Source organism: Dermacentor andersoni, chromosome 3 (assembly GCF_023375885.2).
Source record: "Dermacentor andersoni chromosome 3, qqDerAnde1_hic_scaffold, whole genome shotgun sequence".
NCBI classification, from domain to species: domain Eukaryota; kingdom Metazoa; phylum Arthropoda; class Arachnida; order Ixodida; family Ixodidae; genus Dermacentor; species Dermacentor andersoni.
In genome coordinates, this window is record NC_092816.1 from 57,075,403 (window position 1) to 57,099,756 (window position 24,354).

The 24,354-nt window shown below is 51.1% G+C and overlaps 1 protein-coding gene across 3 annotated transcripts in view; it reads left to right on the forward strand.

The window, feature by feature from the left end:
- Gug (arginine-glutamic acid dipeptide repeats grunge) overlaps positions 1 to 24,354 on the forward strand; it is an 85,986-nt gene that overhangs the window by 16,448 nt on the left and 45,184 nt on the right. For all 3 annotated transcript variants that reach the window (XM_050195484.2, XM_050195487.2, XM_050195486.2), the window contains exons 8-11: positions 9,703 to 9,864; positions 17,504 to 17,837; positions 21,947 to 22,175; positions 22,625 to 24,274. In XM_050195484.2, coding sequence (XP_050051441.1) covers positions 9,703 to 9,864; positions 17,504 to 17,837; positions 21,947 to 22,175; positions 22,625 to 24,274 — 2,375 coding nt within the window. The remainder of the gene's footprint in view (positions 1 to 9,702; positions 9,865 to 17,503; positions 17,838 to 21,946; positions 22,176 to 22,624; positions 24,275 to 24,354) is intronic.

The following is a 24,354-nucleotide window of genomic DNA, read 5'->3' on the forward strand; positions in this document are numbered from 1 at the left end:
GGTGCGACGGTCGCGCCATCTCTCGCACCGCGCTTGTACCACGCCGCGGGCGCCAGGCCACGCGAGCCGTGCGGGAGAACAGCATATCAGGGGATGCGCTATGCGGGAAAACATCAGGGGACGCGCGAGAGTCGCGCATCCCCACATCCCCCCAACCTTAAATCACTTCTTATTCCGGCGAAACATGTCACACGGTCTAACATTAACCCGTGCTTCGCGAACAAGGTGGTACATGAAACAGTGGCCGCGCCAGGGAAATGTCCACACGCTGTCCGTAACATGCGAGCCGACTGTCCTTGGGGTACACCGCTGGCGTCCGCCGGTCACAGCAGCAGCTTTGCAGACTCGACGGCATCATTCCAGGCCAGGACTCCGGAGACGACGACGCAGTAGTCGGTACGAGCAAGCGTCGCTCGCGCCGACGCGCCCTGCTGGCAAGAGCCGCCGTAGCTGTCGGTGACCGCTGGCTCCTTTGTCCGCCGCCGAGGGTTGTGAGCTGGATGCAGGAGGCCGCCGAAGTCGCTGCGCCGAACTGGCCACAGCATCACCATCGCCCGGGGTGACTCGATCGTAGTCCGGGGCAGCAGCGCAGATGATGTGCAGGTGACAGCAAGCCAGGGGTGACTCCAATCACGCTGCGTAAACTCAACACACTCGGCAAACACTACAGTAGTGCAAGGGAGAGGAATTCTGCATGCGCATCGCCCACGTGGTACGATGTTCAACTCGGCTAGCAAAAGATCGGGCAGCTACTCAGATGCTAAGTTCACGTGAACGAAGCTCGCTTCCTTGAGCCGAACGAGTAATTTCAATTCGTGCGAGGCTAAATAGAATGAGGGAAGCAAATTGCAACGCCTCAACGCCACGGTCCACCAGGTTGTGTCCCTCCACGTGCGACAGGCAGCTTCGTAAAGCCTTAGGCCTAAATCGTCGCTACTCTGACAACAACCGGCATCCAAAAACAACACCCAAAATGGGCGCAAAACAGGCCGCCGCGAGGAGACGTTAGCTCTGTGAGGTGGTCCTACTCCGCTCGGTGCACACAGCATCCGAGTTGACGGCGCCCACCGTCCCAGACGGTGTCGGAGCGCCCGGTGCCAGGCCGCAATACCAGTCAGCCCGTCGAGGCACCCGTGGCCCGCGGCCACCCGGCTCCCAGAGCCGCGACTTCATCCGAGTCAAAGAGATAGAAGAAGCTATTTACATAAGAAATTCAGACCACCCACGAGGCTTCCGTACTCACTCGCTTCAGGCTTGCCACTGCTCCGCGGGCACTCAGCCTCGCTCTCCCAGGATGCAGACCACGTGGCTCGCGTACCGACGAATGTCATTAAAAAAAAACACTTGCGAAAAGGCTTAGCATGCTGATAAGTTCAAACACACTACAGCCACCGTCGCCTCGCTCAAGAAAGCACGCCGCCGACGCTAGCGATCAAAATCCACGCTAGGCCTACGCTTCGGTTCAAACAAAGGTCTTGAACGAAGCAACACTTAAAATTATCGTCCGATGCCCCAAGAGGTCCACGTTGGGCAGCCAGATGTGGGAGATACGGGGTTCTCCTCCTCCGTACTCTTGGGACAAAGGAACGACAACACAGTAGTGCAAACAGTCACAAGGGCATTTATTGCACCTTTCATGGATCAATGCCTGCTAGCCGAGTTCATATCCCCAAAACATGCCGATAGGCGCGCGACAAATCTAGAAGTCCGACTCACCGCGTCCTCGCGAGCGAATATGTTCGCTCCATGCTGGATCCCAACGCCTGGTCGTTCGCGTGTATAGTCACGCGAATCGTGGCGCGTTCCAAGGCGGCCACGCGAGGCGGTCTCGCAGATGCCTCGGTCGCCGCGCGCTCGCGGGAGACGTCCTCCGCCGCGCGCCGACCCGCCGGGAAAGAGACAGCCCCTTGTCCCTCGGCGCCCGAGTAACCCCCACCGCGGTGCGACGGTCGCGCCATCTCTCGCACCGCGCTTGTACCACGCCGCGGGCGCCAGGCCACGCGAGCCGTGCGGGAGAACAGCATATCAGGGGATGCGCTATGCGGGAAAACATCAGGGGACGCGCGAGAGTCGCGCATCCCCACAGCATGTTTGCCCAGATGTCTAATCTACATCAAGACAGTGTTCGATTTTTTTTTTTTGCGCTAATAATTTTTTGCTCAACATAACATGCACATGACTGTGCTTCACTGCATGGAGCCATGTAGTAATTGTGAAATAATTAAATAATGGAAAGATAAAGAAACATTTCAGGACTGTCTTTAAGTGCAGCACAGCTTGTGGATCACAGCAAAACAAACTGAGCCAAAATCGGTCCAGCCATTGTTGTGCTACGCTTTCCACGAGCGAGGTGATTGACAAAAAAATGCAATTGAGAAAACTGGCTGCAAAGTTTTAAAAGCACTGCAAATTTATTAAAAAGCACCAGGGCTGTAATATTTTGAATCATTGCTGTCAGGCATCTTCTTACACCTTTGCCTCATTGTTTGATGGGCTTTGGATGCCTTCTTCAGGCGTTCTTTATCCTTTTCTTGCGCCGTCTGGAGTAGTGCATGACCACCATTTTCACTGCCAGACCGAGCCTGGTATCGCACTGCACACCCACAGAACGCTTTTGGCATCTTGGGCACAGAGTTTTAGCGATCAAAGAGTTCATCGCGGAAACAGGCATAATAATGAATTCAGTCACAAGGGGCCGAAATTTGTTCTTGGCATTGCTGCTTCCGCTCAGTCGCGGACACTGCGCGAAGGGAGTCGCGAACACTGCATGCCCGCGCTTCTGCAGTCACCGCTGACACAAAACGCGGCTCGAGGCGCGTCTGAATCGTGCGACGATTCGTCTGGTGAGCCTTCGAGTCACCATACAGTATGTAGCTCGTCGACGGTTGAAGCTTACTCGCAGGCTGCGTGTCCGTCGCACGATGCATCGGAAACGCACACCGTCTCTGCCGGCGATGGAGACCTTCGACCCGCGTCGCCTCCAACAACGCGATCTCGGTTGCCGACTCGCGCGGCCGTACGCACAGGTGCGAGAGCCTCCGTTGGCACGTCTTCCGGTGGCTTGGTTATCAGTGTCGATGTCACAGGGCGATTGTCGGCATCGGTGCTGGAATCGCACGGTGCAAGATAACGCGGCACGTTATCCGCGTGTTCAGTCGGGTTCTCCGCTTCCCCCGCTGGCCGCCGTCTTTTTCTCGCCGTAGGAGGTTTGCGCTTCCGTTTTCCGAAGGCATGCTTCATTTAAAAGTTCTTTTCGAATGAGCGACGATCCATCACTGACCTGGGAGCTTTCATAAATCCGAATTCTGCGAGTGTCAAACGAAGAACGACGCCGGCGTGGTTTTCAAAGCAGACAACTGCGGTCCGCTGTGGTTGCCAGCTTGCCCGCTGGTGCAGCAGCAACCAATGGCGAGACGCCTTTCAGTACGGCAACCAATCGGAGGCCCGCTTTCATCGCAGGGCCCGTGTGACCGCCTCTAGCAGACCCGCGCTTCTTTTGTGTTTGTGTGTTTGTTACAAGATGGCGACGACCAAAGAATTCAGAAACGGAATGGCGAAACTTCGAGCTTTCGAACGATACCAAGATGGCGGCGTTCGGTGTCGGGAAAGACGAGTTAGGGCTCCGCGAAATGCGGTGATTTGTGCGATTTAAAGCTATTTTCTCGCCCTACGCACTGATAAATTAATTTTTTTCGGGCACTTTTAGCGCGTTTTCAGTCAAACCATTTTGATACAATGTAGATTAGGCATTGCAGATACCGAAACGCGTCGTTGCCAAAAATCGATCTTTTTTGCGATTTTCGCGATCTGATCCCCGCGTCCCCCCTTAAGGGAGGAGGAGGGGATCAGAATTAACTTTTTTGTTTCTTTACAGAAAGGGCTGAAATTTGGCACACACACTGCACATTGCAATAAAGAGACAAATCTGAAATTTCATTAGGATATCTTCATTAGTTTTTGTTTTATAAGAATTTATAAGTTCCTTGCTTGTGGAAAGCCTGGCACAGTAACGAAACACGTTAGGGAGCTAGGAATACTTTGCATGTTTGCCCAAATGTCTAATCTACATCAAGACAGCGTTCGATTTTTTTTTTTTTTTGCGCTAATAATTTTTTGCTCAACATAACATGCACATGACTGTGCTTCACTGCATGGAGCTATGTAGTAATTGTGAAATAATGAAATAATGGAAAGATAAAGAAACATTTCAAGACTGTCTTTTAGTACAGCACAGCTTGTGGATCACAGCAAAACAAACTGAACCAAAATCGGTCCAGCCATTGTTGTGCTACGCTTTCCACGAGCAAGGTGATTGACAAAAAAAATGCAATTGAGAAAACTGGCTGCAAAGTTATAAGAGCACTGCACATTTATTAAAAAGCTCCAGGGCTGTAATATTTTGAATCATTGCTGCCAGGCATCCACTTACACCTTTGCCTCTTTGTTTGGTGGGCTTTGGATGCCTTCTTCAGGCGTTCTTTATCCTTTCCTCTAGCCGTCTGGAGTAGTGCATGACCACCATTTTCACTGCCAGACCAAGCCTGGTATCGCAGTGTAGACCCACAGAACGCTGTTGGCATCTTGGGCACAGAGTTTTAGCGATCAAAGAGTTCATCGCGGAAACAGGCACAATAATGAACTCACAGTCACAAGGGGCCGAAATTTGTTCTTGGCCTTGCTGGTCCACCAAACTGAACTTCCGCTCAGTTGCGGACACTGCGCGAAGAGAGTCGCGGAACGCTCATGCCTGCGCTTCTACAGTCATTGCCGACACAAAACGTGGCTCGAGGCGCGTCTGAATCGTGCGACGATTCGTCTGGTGAGCGTTGAGTCACCATACAGTATGTAGCTCGTCGACGGTTGGGGCTCACTCGCAGGCTGCGTGTCCTTGTCGCACGATGCATCGAAAGCGTACACAGTCTCTGCCGGCGATGGTGACCTTCGACCCACGTCGCCTCCAACAACGTGATCTCGGTTGCCGACTCGCCCGGCCGTGCACACAGGTGGTGGTGGTGATAAACTTTATTGAAAGGGGGAAGGGTAAAGAGGGACGTGGCTGAGGGTTAGGGCTCAAGTAAGGCCCTGGGCCTGCTTGGCCTTTTCCGCCCAGTCCACCAGCTCAAGTTGTCGGTCGACGTCCCCGGAACTGAGCCAGGCTGTCCAGTCAGTCTCGCTGCTGACGGGGGGATGAGAGAACGGGAGCGAGGTGCATTCCCACATTATGTGTGTTAGTGTTCCTGTTTCTGAACATAGCCTACATTTGTCGCTTTCCCTGCCCCCCGTGATTTTGTTAATGTATTTTGGGTGTGGGTATGTATTTGTCTGAAGTCGCCGAAACGCGACCGCTTGCGTTTTGTCGAGTTGCTTGGCCGGTGGTGGAAGCGCGCGACGCCTCAAGCGATACCGATGAGCTATTTCATAATAGATCTCGCAGGGTTCCTCGTGTCTCTCCTGCTCATTCACGCCGTCCGCATCCGCGGACGAGGCTCGGCGCGCGAGATCTCGAGCCAGACTGTGAGCCGACGCGTTGCCGGGCACAGCCGCGTGAGCGGGGGTCCACACGAGGGTTTTCAAGCCGCTTAGGGGGCGTCGTGTGAGGACATGGTACGCCTGTTTGCAAATTCTACCACGGACGAAATTGCCGATGGCCTGCTTGCTGTCGCTGATGACGGTATTCGCTTCCGCATGCATGGCCATGGCAATCGCGGTTTCCTCCGCTTCCACCACTCGGCCAGCCGTGATTGTTGTATATTCTATCAGTCCTCCATTGTGATCCGCTACCACCGCGGTCATGAGGTCACCAGGTGCGAGAGCCTCCATTGGCACGTCTTCGAAGGTGGCTTGGTTATCAGTGTCGATGTCACAGGGCGATTGTCGACTTCACTGCTGGAATCGCACGGTGCAAGATAACGCGGCACGTTATCCACGTGTTCAGTCGGCGTCCTCGCTTCTTCCGCTGGCCGCCGTCTTTTTCTCGGCGTAGGAGGCTTACGCTTCAGTTTTCCCGAAGGCATGCTTCATTTCAAAGTTATTTTCGAACGAGCGACGATCCATCACTGACCTGGGAGCTTTCATAAATCCGAATTCTGCGAGTGTCAAATGCAGAAAGACGCCGGCGTGGTTTTCAAAGCAGACAACTGCGGTACGCTGTGGTTGCCAGCTTGCCCGCTGCTGCAGCAGCAACCAATGGCGAGACGCCTTTCAGTACGGCAACCAATCGGAGGCCTGCTTTCATCGCAGGGCCCGTGTGACCGCCTCTAGCAGACCCGCGCTCCTTTTGTGTTTGTGTGTTTGTTACAAGATGGCGATGGCCGAAGAATTCAGAAACGGAATGGCGAAACTTCGAGCTTTGGAACGATACCAAGATGGCGGCGTTCGGTGGCGGGAAAGACGAGTTAGGGCTTCGCGAACTGCACTGGTTTTGTGCGATCTAAAGCTGTTTTCTCGCCCTACGCACTGATAAATTATTTTTTTCTGCGCACTTTTAGTGCGTTTTCAGTCAAACCATTTTGAGACAATGAAGATTAGGCATTGCCGATACCGAAACGCGTCGTTGCCAAAAATCAATCTTTTTTGCGATTTTCGCGATCTGATCCCCGCGTCCCCCCTTAATGCAATCAAACTCTCATTAATTCGGACGTATTTGGCCGCACATCGGGTAATTCGGACAACTCTCGGAGCTCATCGAGCACTTAGTGCCACAAATGTGTGATGCGAAAGACCAACATCGGCGCTAGCATCCAACCGAAACAAAGCGGCAGAGTCCTCATTGCTGTAGTCATAAGCGGAAATCGTTTGTGAGTGACAGCAACACCGGAATGCTTCGTGCTTATCTACGACTCCTTTATTCTTACGTTCACAACGTGTAACACCGCGTGCCTTCACAACTGTGCAGTCACCATCCATAATTGATTGGATAGGCGATTTTGTCCACAGCGGTTATGGCAAATGGTCGTTTCTAATCGGTGCACGCGTCAGCTGTATGCTTTCATAACTGTGTAGTTACCATCAGTGATCGCATCGATAGTGGCCGCAGCTTCGTCCGTAGTGGCTGTGGCTAACAGTAGTTACGCTTTGACTCGCGTGGCCAACGCGCACACAAAAATGCATAGTCACCATCTATGACCACATCGATTGTGACCGTGGCTTTGTCCGCAGTTATTGCAGCAGACGGTAGTTTCGTTTACATTCGGTGCCTGTGTCAGCCGCATGCCTTCAGAACTGCAAGGTTGCCTTCGTGATCGCGCCAATAGCGACTGCGGTTTCGTCCGCAGCGGTTGCAGCAAGCAGTAGTTTCGTTTTTACTCAGTCCAAAGCTATCGAGGATGAGAGCATCAGCTACATCGCAATAGACGGACGATCTGTTGACAACTACCGTATTTACACCATTGTAAGTCGACCACTTTTTTAAAATTTGAAACTCTGAAGTTGGGGGGTCGACTTACAATCGAAACCAAAACATGGGCCCGCCAAAAAAGCGAGACCAACAGAAGCTACAGCTAGTTACAATTTTATGTTGGCTCTATGGCCCTACCCGTATCTTTTCGCTATCCCGTGTGTTTGTTCGCTTTTCGGAAGTGTTTTTCGACATTTTTGAGAGTTTTACAGTGCATGTAACACTCATGGGGGGTTGTCGATAGTTTATGGAAGCGCCGCTGTTCCAATTTGTGGCGGCACCCTCAACACAGCGGCACTTCCGGGGAGTATCGGTAGTTCATGGAAGAGCAGACACCGCTCGCGGGTTTCTCTTTCTCTGTTGAAAGGCATTGGCATTGGTTTGACGCGTTCCACTTGACTGCCGGCTACCTGCTACTTCTATGTTCCCCAGTCGTCATCAGTGCTCCAGGCCCGCTAATCGTTCGGCCCTCGTTCACAGCAGCGCTCAAGAGGGCTGCCATCCTTTACGCCGAAGAAACAAATCACATTCTCCGATGCAGAGCTGTGATTGGACAAAGCGCGTGTTCCTCGAGCAAACAGGCTAACCTGCACCTGCTTTTGGCTGCTGTACACGATGATGCTATAGTCTCCTCCTATGGTCCCCCGTGCATATCCATAGATGTGCAGTTTTACTGCGACAATGGCTGCATATGAGGCGACTGAACACGGCCATGCGAGCCCTCTAATAAAAGGGATCTGCGATGTGTACAGAGTCTAGGCGCACTGAGGGCTGATAGCTTCATGTGTGCTGTGTTCTTTCCACTTCATTCACAATGAATTAAGATGCAGCATGAAGGTTAAGTTGCTTGATGCTGCTACCGCTCTTTCTCACGCCAGTGTTGTGACAGTGAGTGTCAGAGGTCATCAAGTGCGATATGTTCATGTTTTCCTATGCGCGCATGACACCATGCTTGTTAATTTAGTTAGTAAGCAAATGTTCACTAGTTTATACAGTCGAACTTGGCTATATCGAACTCGCGAAAAAACGCATATCATATTGATATAGAGCATAATTCGATATAAGCCTGCTAAAGAATTGGATATCATAAATGCACATACTATATATAACATCACTTTATTGATGAAGCTAGCTTAGTTTCGCATGAAATAGTCCTGTCTTTTCTTCTGCTTTGGTAATTTCGCTGCCCGCGACGCACAAACTTCTCCACATTGTTTAAGGAGTCGGAGCAGCTGAGGCCGCAACCTTCCACATTCACGCAGAAGCACCGGACTAATGCGAGTGCACCAATCACCTTGGAGGACGTGGGCAAAGGACCGTCGTTGCTTCCCTCATTGTGTCCACTTTCACTTGTGCTTGGTATGATGTCGGCAGTCTTCATTTTCGGGCTCTGCCGTGGTCACACCATCATCTGCACTCACAAACTCGTCGACCGTTGATTCGTCAACAGCTTCCGGAAACTTACAGTTGGCACCGGGCATGCGGGAGCCGGCACGTCTGAAACAATTTTGGATGAACCACTTGTACAACGCCGTTTGTATGCATCGGGCGCCACGAGCACCGGGTCGCGAGTTTGTCTGCTTTAGCCCTAATCTCCCCCTTACTCTTCAAGATCGTGCTGAGAGTGCCCCTCGGAATCTTGCACGCTGCGGGGCATCAGACTTCTCACCGCATTTGACCCAATTTGATTTCGAGCTTCACGGCGAAAGGCGAATTCTGTCACTTCATCACGGCAACACTGCGGGAGAAGGCTCGCAAGGCGCAAACACAATGAACCAGAAAAGCAGCGAGACAACTCGCACTTGCGCCATCTTGTACGACGAGGGCGCAAGAGCCTCTGATTGGCTGTCTGAGCAAGCGCTGCGAGCGGGCCAGGATAATTTTTTGCAGGGGGGTGTCGATGGCTCGCTCGACGCAGCGCGGTCACAGTAGGGAGAGCGGTTTGATAGAGCCGCGCCACCGAGTTTCCTCGTCACCGCATGGGAAAGGGAACTTCTGGGGCACTTTTCCGGTGCTTGACGTTTGATATATCGGTAGTCGCTGCTATTTTTGTTGATGTACGTGTAACTTTTGCTGTATATACTCATTGTAACTATACCGTGTTCAGAAATTGTTTGATATAAAGAATGATTCTATGTAAACAGGTTCAATATAGTTCGGTTAGGCTGTATGGCCAATAAAAGTACTATCCTTACTTTGTATAGCTGTCTAATAATTTGCCATTGCAGTCGGTGGTTCACCTTTCTGGAAGCTGCAATTTCTTTTGCGCTTATCCATTGCGTCTTCCCTTCTTTTTTTTTTTTCAGAACCAGAACCACATGAAAGGCCGAAGTAAACACGGCGGCAACAATGGGGGTGACGGAGCAAGCCCAGAAATCATGGATGGAGCGCTCACTGCCAACAACCGCACCACGCTCGGAGGCCGCAAGTCACCCGCTGCCAGTGCAGCCGAGAAAGACAAGAAAAAAGTAAGTTTTCAGGCCCCCTGGGGCCGTTCTATCACAACGGAATGAAATGAGTCGTCTAACCATAGCCTCGATATGCTCTCCACATGTGCAGTTAATTAACAGTGTTTGCAACTTTGCATACCACCCTCATTTGCTCAACCTTGGCCCACCTTATCAGCATTTGAATATCATGCTGCCAGAGTAGTGCTAGCCTATGCTTTCCTGCATTATGTCTGTCCCCTTATGTCTTCTGAGAAGCGTTGTAAGAAAGCAAATTTTGCACCGGTACATTACTGTGGTGTCACGGTATTCGAAGTATTGCTTTTGTACTTGGGCTGCTGTGGCTTAGTAAAAGTTCTTAAACCTTCCTTAGTCTTGGGCTCCTTTAGAATGCAATGCAGACTAACCATATTGCATAATGATCACACTCGCGTAATGATCACACCCCTGAATTTTGTCGTCAAAATTCGATTTTATTTCTTTCCCATGTAATGATCGCACCCCGAACTTGCCGCAGCATTATGTCTTGTACCATGTCTGGCTAATGATGATCATGCTTACCATCTGTCGAATGCTGTCAAATGCTACGCGAATGACTCTTCAAGACATACTAAGCAGTCTTCACGCACCAAACATTCTTAAGAACATGCCCCATTTTATTCCTTTCATCACTTTCCACACTTCCATGAAAAAAAGAAAGCTACAAACAAACTTGCCTTGGCATTATTATTTGTAGGCTTTATAATGGGTTTGGTAAACAGCAAGAACAAAGAAGGCTACCTTCCGATTCTTCTCGTCTGCACTCATGGGCACGCAACAAATCGCGAGTGGCAACGATAGTAGCCACGTTTACACTGATACGTTAGAAGTGTACCCTATTCATACACCGACGCTTGTAACACAGCTAAGATATTCGCCCACCCTTAGCGGAAACATGCCATATTAGGATAGTAGTGAAGACAAATGCCACAATTTCCACAGCATACCCACCATGTGTTTCTATGTCACTGGCAGCTAAGCACGTCCATCTCTGTTTCTGTCCCCTCAAAGTGGACATGGCTACGTTATTGCCGCAGACTTGCTGATATTAACGATATTATTCATTACTGATACGGGAGAAACTGTTTCAGTGCGCGTAATGTACTCGCGAGAAGGAAGTCTGTCGAAGCGACTGTTGTTTTGCTCGTCGTCTTCGTCAGCATTCGCATCCCCAGCTTCCAAGGCAGCAGCTTCACGGACAAAGCCGCTGTGTCGAAATCGGTTCGCTATTAATGTGGGCGGCGTGTTGTTCCACACGTGCGCCACCGTGTGCACTGCACTGAGTAGAGTCGCGTCATATTTTTTTCATGCCTCCATACAGGACAACACTTGTCTTCTGTATTGGCTTTTTACACATTGAATAATTCCCTGATCCAGAGGCTGCAGGGAAGCCGTTATGTTCGCAGGCAAAAAAAGCAGCTCTGTTTGTCAGCCCCGACACAGTTATGCACAGTGCGGTTATCTAAAACCATTTGCACTTTGCGCGCTTATGCAGAAAACCGGCGGTCCAACTTGTGCAGCCAGGCTCGTAATATTTCTGAAGTCATCCACGCCTTTCAATTCGAGCGATAGTCTACTGGAAGGTTCTTGATACTTTTGAAGCACATCGGCTTTTTGGCTTTGCCGATTAACAACAGCGGTAGCCACTCGATGCCAGTCATGTTGGCAACCAACAAAACAGTTGTCCGGTCTTTGCTTCGTTTACCGCCAACGCAAGGGTCCCCCTTAAATGTGATTGTTTTATCTGGCAAGGCTTTGTAGAAGAGGGCCGTCCCATCTGCGTTAAAAATGTTGCAGGCATCGTAATCGGCTAGGCGTGCGGGTAATCCGGCCCTCCAATCTTCGCCTTCATTCACCAGCCCCTTTCTCGCCGCACACGCTTCGGAAGACCAGGCCGTGTCATTTCTTGAATCGGTCGATCCAGCCTTCCGATGCCTTGAAGTCTTGGGTGCTGAGCTTCAGCGCGTACTTTTCAGCCTGCGCACAGATAAGGGGGCCACTCAAAGGCAGCTGTGCTTCGCACGAATCGGCAATCCATCATAATATGCTTCAAGTATCGGGTGCGCTGCCGTTCGCAGTCTCTTCCTGTTGTCAGCAAACTTGTCGATGTCGTACGTATGAACAATATGTGCTTCATTTTTCACGTATGTGCTGAGCATGCTTCTCTTCACGTTAAATTTATTCATTATGACCTGCTGAGCATGGAGTAAGACATTTAGGAGGTGAAACTCCCGTCAGCGCGAGCGAGCGCGGGCGACCAGATAAGGTCGTAATTGTTGTATGCACCGACGGGGCCGTATACAGTGGCGGCGCTATGCGGCGTGTCATAGAAGCCGCAGCGAAAAGAAAAAAAAATGCAGTGCCCGGGCAGGCGGCTCCGGCGCACTCTCAACGGCGGTAATTTCTTTCCAGGCCGGCAGGCGCCGCCAGCACGATAACGGCTTTGCGGGCTTGTGACCTTTTCTGGTCGCCGCAAACAGTGGAGTTTCCACTCCTAAATGTTTCTTGCTCCGAGCTGCTGAGGCACCCCTGCCTTCACAGGTTTCAATATTTCTACCTCTGCCAAATCCTTCGCCTCATACTTTGCCTGCTTCGGTGGGGCACGAGAGCACATGGTGGCACGGCAGTAAAGCGCCGGGTACATAACACGATGCCGACAAAAAAACAAAGTATAAACGAAAAAAAAGTGCAAGCAGAATTTAACACGCAGACTCACAAAAAAAAAGTTTAGTAATTCTCGTACACACACTTGACGTAAAGTGATAAACACTGTAAAAACGCCAACGAAAAAGAATGCCTAACTTTGCAACCACACAAATGCACAAGCAAAAAATGTCGCAAATGGCGTACGGTAACACAGATAAAAAAAAAGGAATGATGTAAAAAAAAGTATGTATAGATAGGGTAACTAGCATAGACCAGTAACTACTCTGCAACCATAGTGATGCAGAAGTTGTGCCCGATGGCAGAAGCGATTGCAAAGTCAGAAGTACGTCATAACCGCCATGGGTTTTTTTTTTTTTTCTTACAGAGGCTTGTCTATTATAGTAATAAATAAACATGGAGGCCTTGACGTATTTTCAGCCTTTTGGCACTTAGATCGGCGCACGCTACTCAGAGACTCCGTCGCTTGTGGTGCAATTTGGACTCTCCCTAGTGCCACCCGATCTTATATGCCTCACAAGCCTCTGAGCTCCGTGAACTGTCCAAATTAACGGAAGTACGACCAAATATATCCGAAATAACGAAAGGTTTGTGCCATAGTTATATGTACAAGTTTGGCGGGACCACACGGCACGTCCAAATTAACCGAATTAAAACAATGCCAGCTAGCTGAACTAAAGGGAATAGTTTATCAGTGAGACACACTAAAGCATCAGGGGTGTTTGACTTACCATGTGAAGATACTAATGAAACATCCTCTCAACTGGACTTTGAGACTTCGGTTATTAACCCATTAGGGACCGGTTTCTTTTTTTTCTTGCTATCTTGAAATAAATCTAATATATTAGCTTACCTTTATACAGTCAACGACTGAATTTTCGGACGCCCAAATTTTCGGACATGCCTGATATTTCGGACGTCTTCGCGGCACCGCCAAATTTGTGGTCTCCTCGCGACGCTCACGGCGCGCACGCTCCGATTCCGCGCGCGCCGGACGACCACCGCGGGTTCGAGCACTCCGAGCCGCCACGCGTGCAGGGCACCGCGTCTGCGCCCGCTCCGTGTGCCGACGCGCAGCTGCGCGCGTACACGCCCCGCCGGCCCCAGTTTAGGGGAAGGCAAGACCGCGCGCGCAGCAAGGGAGACCCTAGGCAAATCTCTCTAGAAGTCACAAAGTACATTTATTAAGGTTGGACTCAATACAGACACACGTTCTAACATAACGTCCGAATCTGAATCTAATTACTCAAAACATGGCCGAATGGTCGCCGGTGGCCGCTAATGGCGCACTGCGACAGAGAGAGAACAAAGAACCTGAGCAGTAAGAGGTTGCCTATCCTTCGGTCAGCGCCTGCCATCGCGCGCCCCACAGCAGAGAAAAGGGAAATAGAAAGAAACGACAGACGAACAGACGGGGGCACGATCGGCAGACGATGCCTCAGGACATCGAGACGACGGAAGAGTGCGCGCGCGCCCGCCGAGGCCGGGACCCCGACGAGCCGAAGTAACCATCGGCCGGCGGCGGACAAAGGGGGCCGCCGCCGGCAGAGAGGAACACGTACGCACCTTCAGACGCCCCGATGTGGTCTCTCCGCGCGCCCGTCTTGCGCGCGCTTACCCGGAGTGCACGCAAGCAGGGCCCGAATCCCGCCAAAATGTCGGCCAATGGGGAAAGCCTGTTGACCTTCCCGTGGGCGGGATGACAGCAGAGTGACAGTGTTTTATGACCCGCTGCCACCCCGTTCAGGCAAGGAGGAAAGGGACACGGAGCCCCCGGCAACACAACGCAATGGCTCCACACAACCACCGCGAGAGCCCGAAAAACTCCGCGAGAGCCAGAAACCCCACAAAGGACATCTGAAGTTTCGGACGCTCGAACCCCCCGCCGTCCAATTTTCCGGACTTATTGACGGATGGAAGGAATTTTTGGCTCCTCGCGCAGCGCCCTTGAGAAGGAAATCCACTTGCAGCCGAAGCATATCACCGCTTTGAAGCACAACTAGCCGAATCTAGTCGTCACACCGATTTGGTCTGGCCACGCTGGCTATGTTCATTGCCGCACTTCTGCCTCCGGCGGAGTTTCCGGAGCGGCGCCATTTTGTTGGTTTGTTTGCGCAGGCCACGTTTTGGCTGGCGTGGTGTGTGGTTGTCTGTTGTGTCAAGTGTGCTCTGCGACGCTAGGCCTAGGTGCTTCGACGCTCGTGAGCGAACTCCACTGTTCGCAACTTGAGGATTTCGCTTGCCTTCGATGGCGCCCACTCCGTCTTCGTCGTCCTCGCCAATGGCATCGAAGCGCGGAAAGCAGTACCGTCGGACGACGTGATCAATGACCTCCGCTCTGCTGGGGTTTCCATACCCACGGAAATAACTTTTGAACAGTTTGTTGACGCTGACAACGAGCTCGACTTCCGCGCAGAACTGACTGACGAGGAAATAGTCCGTCGGGTTGTGGGGGATTCAGAAGACTCCGATGTCGAAAATGAGGAGCCAATGCCTGCGCCACCTACAGGCGCCGAGTTGACGCGAGCACTGTTGACTCTTTCATCGGTGTACAGTGCTGACATGACCCTTGCTCAGATCGAGGCGAATATGATCGCATGCAACCGGAACGCCGTCAAAACAACAATGAACAAGTTCTTCAAGCCACTGCAGCAATAACACCGCCTGCCCGACGATGCACATGTACATAATAAACCGGCATTCGGCTGCATACAGAGTTTTTGAACGCCTCTTTTTATAGCCACTTCACTGATGCTGTGGCAGGGTTTCGGAAGCCTGTTACTTCGCCCTTTACCTCTAGATCTGAGAAAAAAAATAAAAAGGGTGCGTTTTTTTGCATGCATTCATTTTTTCGGACTGCCTGAATTTTCGGACGTTTTTACGTTCCCTAGAGGGTCCGAATTTATTACTCTTGCCTAATTAGTTTTTGAAATATAGCCCGTGACCATATGGTCACACTGGGCCCTTACGCTACAGCAAAATACGCAAAGTTAAAAACGTTTATTTCAAGCCATGAAACATCACAAAAAAACATACATAGCGAATAGTCGAGCACTTATTTAGTGTGATATGGTTTAAATCATGGAATACACATGCCGACGTCATACTTTGTGCATTGTGTGTGCACTGCGCTGTTGCAATTATCTCATGCACACCTCCACCTCTTGCCATTAGGCATTGGTGCAACAAAGTGGGCTGCTTGGTCATACCATGTACCATTCAGGACATCACCAGTCTTTGGGATTCTGCGTCGACCAGGTCCTCTAGGCTTATTGTCCCATCGCATCAGGTAGCTTTGTGCAATTTGCCTGCAGAATTCCACCTGCGTCACGTTGAGCCCTGTGCTACGAATTAGCGCCCAAGCGTTGCTGATAGATAGATTACAAAGTCATATGAAAATCGGCCACCAACACTTTTTGCCACGGATTGCAATCCTATAGGCGCCTACATTTGCATCTATATGGTCCGTACCTCCTATAAAACTTGTACTGAGCAACAGTGTTTGGACGGGCCACCTTCATTCGCCTCTTCTCAACACGAGAGTGCCTGTCTGCAGATGACATTGGCTCTACGCCGTGAATGTTGCTTACGATCGTTACTACAGAATTGTCCATCCAGCGGACCGCAATTATCTTGTGGTCGCTCAGCACGGGATCTTCGTGCCCACGAGGTTGGCACTTGACGTATTCTGGTCAAGCGATAGGGCACTCTTTGGGAACACAGTTCTGCTTCACTGTGCTCGTGCCTTCGTAGCCCTGTGCCTTGAGATGCCTGAGTAGCTTCATGCTTGTGAATAAATTATCAAAATAGAAAAAGAAAGAAAGGTCGTGCGTCTCTGCAGCGAGTTCTTCCACCATTTGAAGAAGTGGCGCCGCTGCTCTTCTGAAGTCATTTTCATATTTTTCAGGTGTGCTGGGATCTCCCCTAGCTGCTTGCCTTGATACACTTTGAAGTTTGCAAGGTCTCTGTTCTTGGCATTTAGGCACCATACTTTATAACCGAAGCGTATAGGCTTTCCGCGTTTCAGCGCCGGCTCATAGCTGCCACCTGCTTAGATTGTCAATGAGCCAACCTGAGTCTTCATCGACCGAGTCCTCATCCGAATAGGTGCTAGCCTCTGGCGGCTCGATATAAGTCACTGACACGACATCATCTTCCTCTACGTCTATCTTCACTATCTTTTCCAGCATCAACCTATTCAGACAATAAAATAAAAAATAACCACTGCGAGAACGTGGCAGCAGACGTGCAAGAGATGAGAATGAAGTTAAATAAAAAGTTCGGTAGCCTAAAGGCCCAGCGTGACCATATGGCAACGCGCAAGATGACACGTTCGTTCATGGATAAATCAAACATTAATCTTTCGCAAATGCTCATCGAAGGTCACATATTCAAAGGGCAATATGGAGGTAAGAATATCTGACTACTGCTTAAACAATAAGTGAAAAAAAAAACACTTATCCCTAGGAGCGATGCATGGCAACGCTACTCGCAGAGCAACACTTATTCCCGCCTTTGCGAGGGGCTCCCACAAAACGACTGACAGCTGCTGCCACTTGGTATCCATAAAGGGAACTCTAATCTGTCAAACGGCCCGTCAAAGGCGATTTTGGTGCTGCTGGGTAATCTTAATTAATTGAAATCCACTGTGATGACTAACGTGACCATATGGTCACGCTGGTCTTTAATGGGTTAATGGACTGAGGCGAATGCCACTGGCTAGCAAGCACAAACACTTTGACATACGATTGTGAGTAGGGCCTGAGATGGCCAGACTTGCTTTCTTCCCCCTCTGCTAGAAGTTATGTCCTCTGAAAGTTATGGACAAGACCAAATGTGGGTTAAACCTCGAAATACTTTGGTCATTATATGAATCTGTTCAATACCTGTTCCGGCACTTGTTGCTTTAGTTGCTCCCACTGTTTACTCAATGTGCCATTCACTGCTGCATGTGCAGAAGACCAATCCCGATACTCCGACGAAAGGCAAAAAGCGAGGCCGGGACGACGCTGCCCCTGCATCCAATGCACTCCCCACGACGCCGACGACGCCGACGACGCCAACAACGCCAAGCGTCTCCCCAGTGGAGGACTCTGCAGAAGCGGCGGCAGCCCCTGCTGTTGCGACCGCACCATCTCCAGTAAATGAGGAGGACGATAGAACGGCAGCGAGCTCAGCTGCCAAGAAGAAAAAGAGCGAGGCAGCCGAGAGCCCCGTTGACTCACCAGGGGGAGCCGAGGGCCTTTCGAGCCGGAGCAGCAGTGTCGGTGGCGGTGCTGCCTCCAATGAAGGTGAGGGACCCGAGGCCTGTGGTCAAGTGCAGTTCGAGCATAATAAAACTGACGTTTGGGGCGCGTTGGTATCTTGGGTAAACAGCGCAACACAGACACGGGCAAGGGCAAAGGAAAAGACGGGGCGGGTTCATCACTTTTTGTCCGTGTCTGCATTGCACTGTTTGACCTGTTGCCTAGCTCGTTTGGTGTCTTTTAAAAGAAAATTGTGCAGAAACCATCGACGATGATAGTCAACGTAAGCAAAGAGCCGAACAATTCAAGAAACTTATTCGCTTTATTTTTAACAGAATGGTGCGCTTGGCGACATATATGTAGCAGCGAGGTTCTTTAGGTAGCGTTTGTTGCTTTATTGCATAATTCCATAGAGAACAGAACTGTTAATCGGCACATCCGTAGCGATAATATGGGCAGACATTATGTGCAAAAAGCATTAATACATAGAGCTTTCTGTGGGCCTAGTTGGTGCATATTTGACAAATATATTTAAGGCGAGAACAAGAGACACGGCATAAAAGGAAGGTCATACGTAGGACAGGCGCTACTTTCAACTGTTTATTCGACAATTTCAACATGAAATATATATGAGAAAGGCACGTGCACAGATGCTTTTATGGAAAAAATACAAGATATGAATATATGTATAAGAAATGCCTGACTAATTCATACCGTACTTACTCGAACCTAGGCAGGCCTCGATTCTAAACCGACCCCCGAATGTCTGAAGCCAGAAAAAAAATGAAAAAATCTTGCCTGGAATGTAGGCTGAACAAAAAAGTGAGGACAGCGTTCACAAAATGCAAACATTATTTATTTAATATGACTTTACCGAGCTCACTCTACTTCATCATCGCTGCTAACCTCTTATGTTTGCAGACGCGTGCAAGCTCGCGTCTGCGCACTCATGCATGTGTAGACAGTGCAGCATGGCTCGTACACATAGAAACGCGGCACAATCTTAGTGAACAGCTCCTTTCTGCTACTGCGCTTATTTTCCTTATCGCTGTCATCTCCTCGTTGCGGCACACGCAAAAAACTGTGAAATTTCTTAGAAAACAAATTTTGGACACTATACAATGTTTCAGCACAACGTCCAATCTGGTCTTGGGCTGGTTCAAAGCAGACGACACAGCATTGATCCTTATTTCGTGACTGTCACACAGTCTATACCGAAATGGAAGTCACCGTCGCTGAGAGTGGTTTTGAGGCAGCGATTTCAAACTGAAATTTCTTGTTGAATGTGCGCTGAGAGCACAGTTATTTGTATAATCATATTGGTCTCTTTACTCTCAGTTACAATGTTAAACAGAGAACAGTCTGTCGACCATGTCACAGCCCCTTTAATAAGATGACTAAACACTTGCTAAATTTAGCTACCGTATTTACTCACATAATGATCGCACTCGCATAATGATCGCACCCCTGAATTTTGTCGTCAAAATTTGATTTTATTTCTTTCCCGTGTAATGATTGCACCCTGAACTTGTCGTAGTGATATGTCGTGTGCCAAGTCTAACTAATGATGATCGCGCTTACCATGTGTCGAATGCTACGCGAATGACTCTTGAAGACATACCGTATTTACCCGCGTATAACCCGCCCCCCTAACTTTGAACTCGGCGGAAAAAAAAAAAAAAAAAACTCGCGTATAACCCGCACGTTTACCTGAAAAAAAAAAATGAGCGCTAGAAAGATGCAACTCACACTCAGTGATCATTTCGTTTTCAGAACATTTATTCAAACGACCGCCACCACGTCACTGGTTATCCGATTCTTAATCGTCGCCGCTCTCACTACTGCCATCCGAGGCTTCATCGCCACTCTCAAAGACGTAGTCGTCCTCGGAACCATCCAAACTATTACTGATCGCACATTTTTTAAAGCTTTTCCGCACCAAATCGGCCGGTATCGCTTTCCACGCATCCACGATCCACTGGCACAGCAATGGAATATCAGGCCTTCGCACGCGTCCCGTCGGTGTGAGGGCGTAAATGCCGTCGGCCATCCACTGGGCATACAGCCGCTTCACGTGTGCCTTGAACGGCTTGTTCAGGCACACGTCGAGTGGCTGTAGCATGGACGTCATGCCGCCAGGTATTATGACGAGGTCGGTGCTGGTCTCGGCAAGGCGAGCCTTCACCGCATCAGTGCAGTGGCCTCTGAAGGAATCTAGTACGAGCATCGACCGGCGTGCCAGCAAGGCACCTGGTCTTCGCTCCCAGATTACTCGAAGCCAGTCACCGACTAGGCCACTGTTCATCCACGAATTTTCTTCCGCACGCACAACGATTCCTGGGGGCAGTGGAATGCTAGGTAGCGTCTTGCGTTTGAAAATGACATACGGGCGCAGTTTCGTGCCGTCAGCCAAAGCGCATAGCATGACTGTGCAGCGCAGCTTGGCATTTCCGCCGGTCAGCACGCTGACTGATTTGGAGCCCTTTTTTTCCATGGTCGTGTCCATCGGCATCTCAAAGTACACAGGTGTTTGATCAGCATTTCCCACCTGAGACAGCAAATAGCTGTGCTCCTTCCGAAGTGCGATCACATATCGTTGAAAGTTCAACAACTTTTCCTCGTAGGCTTCAGGAAGCCGCTGGCACATGGTTGTTCGCCGCCGCATAGAAAATCCATGTCTTCGCATGAAGCGCTGAAGCCATCCACGGCTTGCACGAAACTCACGTGGAATGTTCAATTCCCGGGCCAACTTCAGGGCTTCCATTTGCGCCATCTCAGTCGAAACAGCGTGGCCACGACTTCTCTGCTCCTCAATGAACTTTGCAAGCTGCGTCTCGAGGTGGGGGTACGCGCCAGTCTTTGGACCCCGAAACGCTCGCCTGTCCCGGTTCGTTGCTTCGAGACTCTCTTTTTTCTTCCTCCAGTCGCGAATGCACGACTCGTCGACGTCATGCTGTCTTGCAGCAGCTCTGTTGCCGATTTCTTCGGCAGCGGCTATAATCTTTAGCTTCTCTTTCGCTGTGAAACACTGCCGTCGAGTCGCACTCATGATGCCAAAACAAAGCAGGCAAACAGTGCAAACTGGGGTAAGTACACTAAACAGCGCCTAACGCGAGGCTCAACAATGCTGGCCTTTCGTTGGCCCTTCATCGGCTTGACAAGCGTCGATGACGATGGGGATGGCGGACTACACGGGGAGGCCGCCGCACATTGCGGTGAAGCCGACCCCCCCCCCCCTCCCAAGGAAAAAATTCGCAGATAACCCGCACCCCCACTTTTTAAACGCGTTTTTTCACATTTTGGTGCGGGTTATACGCGAATAAATACGGTACCAAGCGGTCTGCACGCACCCTACATTCTTAAGCAGATGCCCCATTTCATTCCTTTCAACACTTTCCGCACTTCCATGAAAAAGAAAGCTACAACCAAACTTGCCTCGGCTTTATTATTTGTAGGCTTCATAATGGTTTTGGTCAACAACAACAACATAAAGGGCGCCTTTCGATTCTTCTCGCCTGCAGTCGTGGGCGCGTAACAAATTACGAGCGGCAATGATAGTGGCCACATTTACATTGATACGTTAGAAGTGTACCCTATTCATACGCCAATGCTTGTAACGCAGCTAAGATATTCGCCCACCCTTAGCGGAAGCGTGCCATATTAGGATAGCAGTGAAGACAAATGCCAGTTTCCGCAGCATGTCCGCCATGTGTTTCTGTCGCTGGCAGCTAAGCGTGCCCATCTGTTTCTGTCCCCTTAAAGTGGACATGGCTACATTATTGTCGCAAACTTGCAGATATTAACAATATTATTCATAACTGATGCGGAAGAAACTGTTTCAATGCGCATAATGTACTCGCAAAAAGGGAAAAAAATCTTGTTCGGCGCGTTCAGCTTGCTCCGCCGGCCGCCATTTTTGTTTTGGTGTCCTGCACTGACAGCGGCAGTCGCCTGCTTGTCATCCCGCATTTGCTGCGGGATGAAAACAGAAAATGTTTCTTTTCGTGGGAAATTTAACCTGCGTGATGATCGTACCCCAGAATTTGCGTCAAGTTTTTTGCCAAAGAAATTGCGATCATTATGCGAGTAAATACAGTACTTGTTCACTAAGTTGCCAACACTGTGTAAAGTCCCGTGAATTGTTGCTACTGCAGAGAATGCCCCGGAAGAACCTGAGGCGACGTCGGTTAGCCCTCCCAGCGTGTCACCGTCTCCAGTTGTGGCCCCCATCCCGGCAGCAGTGCCGCCAGTGACAAATGTGGCTGAAGAGCCCTCGCAGGCCGCATCAATGCCGCTGCGGCTACCCTCGCCAGTGGAAGAGGAGCGGCCAAACTCTCGGCCAAGCTCTCAGCAGCCCGAGCCTAGCCCTGTAGCAAATGATGGGTGAGCAACCTCTTTTTTACAATTAACAGCTGTCTTTGCCCCATACGATGGCAATCCTGCCTACTTTCTGTTTGTAAGTCAAGACTCCCTTCCCTGAATTCATCGCCCATCGCTGCACTGAAGTTCATGGTAATGCTCAAAGTCCTTGCCATCTTCTTAATTTAAATGCCCATACAGCCCTTGCCGTGTCACATAGCCAGTCATAATTGAGCTGCAAGGTGAAAGGAGTTACGGTATGCATTTGTGTAAAGTCTGTTGGCCTAAGCTTTTCCTTATTAAAGTGCTGTGATGTTAGAAACTGCACGCTTATAGCTGTGAAAAGGTGTATGTGATATTACTGTGAATTGTGAGGCAAATATCACCTTGCTCCATAGTGTGTAGCACGTGCCGAGAAATTGCAGTTTTGAATTCCTTTGACAGTATTAAAATGTTGCAATCTTACTTTGCAGACCACCGAAGGAAGCACGGTGTAGCCCAGCAGTTACAGAAGATGCACCTGTTGCCCTCCCCATTTCACGACCACTATGTCCTTCGCCTGTCTCTTTGGTGATGCCAGGCATGCCGAGCCAAGTACCACACCTGGAGCGCTCTCCACAGTTACTTCTGCCTCGCATATCATCGCCCGTGCCACCACCGGCACATCAGCTGATCGGCAGGGGGGTGCCAACACCTCCAACGCAAACTCTGGCGCCATCGCCGAAGTTGATGATGTCTGAGGATAAGTTTGATCAGTTGCTTCCTCAGGCACCACCCACCCTCTCGCTACCAGACCCGAGAGTGAAGTCACCAGCAGCACCACCTGATGCCATGCCATTGTCCCTGATCAAGATGGAAGTGGAAGAGTCCAAGCCCCTTCGGCTGGTGTCATCCCCATTGTCACGTGGTCGCCCAACTCCCCCACTGCCCTTGCCGGGAGGCATCAACCCATCCCTGGCAGCTCTGTCGGCCATGCCTCCACCCCCTGTGGAGCCCCTGCTCCCGTCGGGCATGATGCCCCCCACTATCAAGAGCCATCTTGTGCGCATCAAAGAAGAAATGAGCGGACCGCCCACGCTCCTCATGGAAGGGCCCCCCAGGGGTTATCCCCCTAATAGCAGCAGCGGGGTCGGTTCACTTCCACCGGAAGCCACACAGTCATTGGCTGCTAATAGTTCACCGCTGGGGGCGCCCAGGGGCCTGTCTCCCCTGGCGCCCCTTCCCCCCTCATCCTCCTCCTGCTTGCCAGCATCTTCTCTGGCGGCCGCTGGTGCCTCGGCTCCCCCTCGGTCCTCGCCGTGCTCTGTGCCCGGAGCCCCCGTGGACTACCCGGGCCCGCCCCCGCACCATGTCAAAACCGAGCCCCCACCCTCTCCCCCGAAAGAACGCGTGAGTGCCCCTTCCTCCCCTCACCACATGCCCTCCTTTTCTCATTCTTCCTCACCATCACATGTGAAGCCGGTTCCTTGCTCTGTTCCCATGCCAACAACCCCAACCTCCACGCCCGCCTCCTCAGCCTCCGGCCACCACTACCCCTTTTCACCCCCCCTCTTTGCCACTTCCTCGGTGGCCGTGTCAACTTCTGCCTCTCCTTTGGGTGGTGGATACCCGAGCCCGTTGGTCACTGTGGCTCGGCAGCACCCGGGGAATGTACCTCCTTCCGGTGCACCACCACAAATGCATCCGGGGTTCCCATACTCACCCTACTTCAGTCCCCAGCTTTACTCCCCACACCTGCACTTTCCTCAGACGCATCCACAGTTTGTCCCTCCTCCCGCACCTCCGCCGCCAGCCCATCAGGCAACGGCGCCGCAGCACCACTCCAAGACTCCTCCCTCGCGTGCCCCCGTGTCCATGCCTCTCCCCCCTCAGCTTCCGCTGGACAGTGGTGGCGGGGGAAGCGGGCACCGGGTGGCCCCACCTTCCCACCACGGGGGCTCTGGTGGCCACCACAGTGGTGGGCTGTCGTCGCATCACGGCAGCAGCTCCCACCATGGTGGCCCCGTTCACCACGTTGTGCCCGAAGAGGAGGAGGAAGAGCCCGAGGCCCAGCAGCTGGTGAGGGGACCCAGCCCCGAGCCCAAGGTTGAAGACAGCGAATGCCACCGCAGCCAGTCCGCCATGTACGTAGTTTTCTGCCTTCCTTCTTTGCTCCCTTTGCGACTTCCGAAGCCTTTGCGACGAGCAGCTTGAATTCCCACTC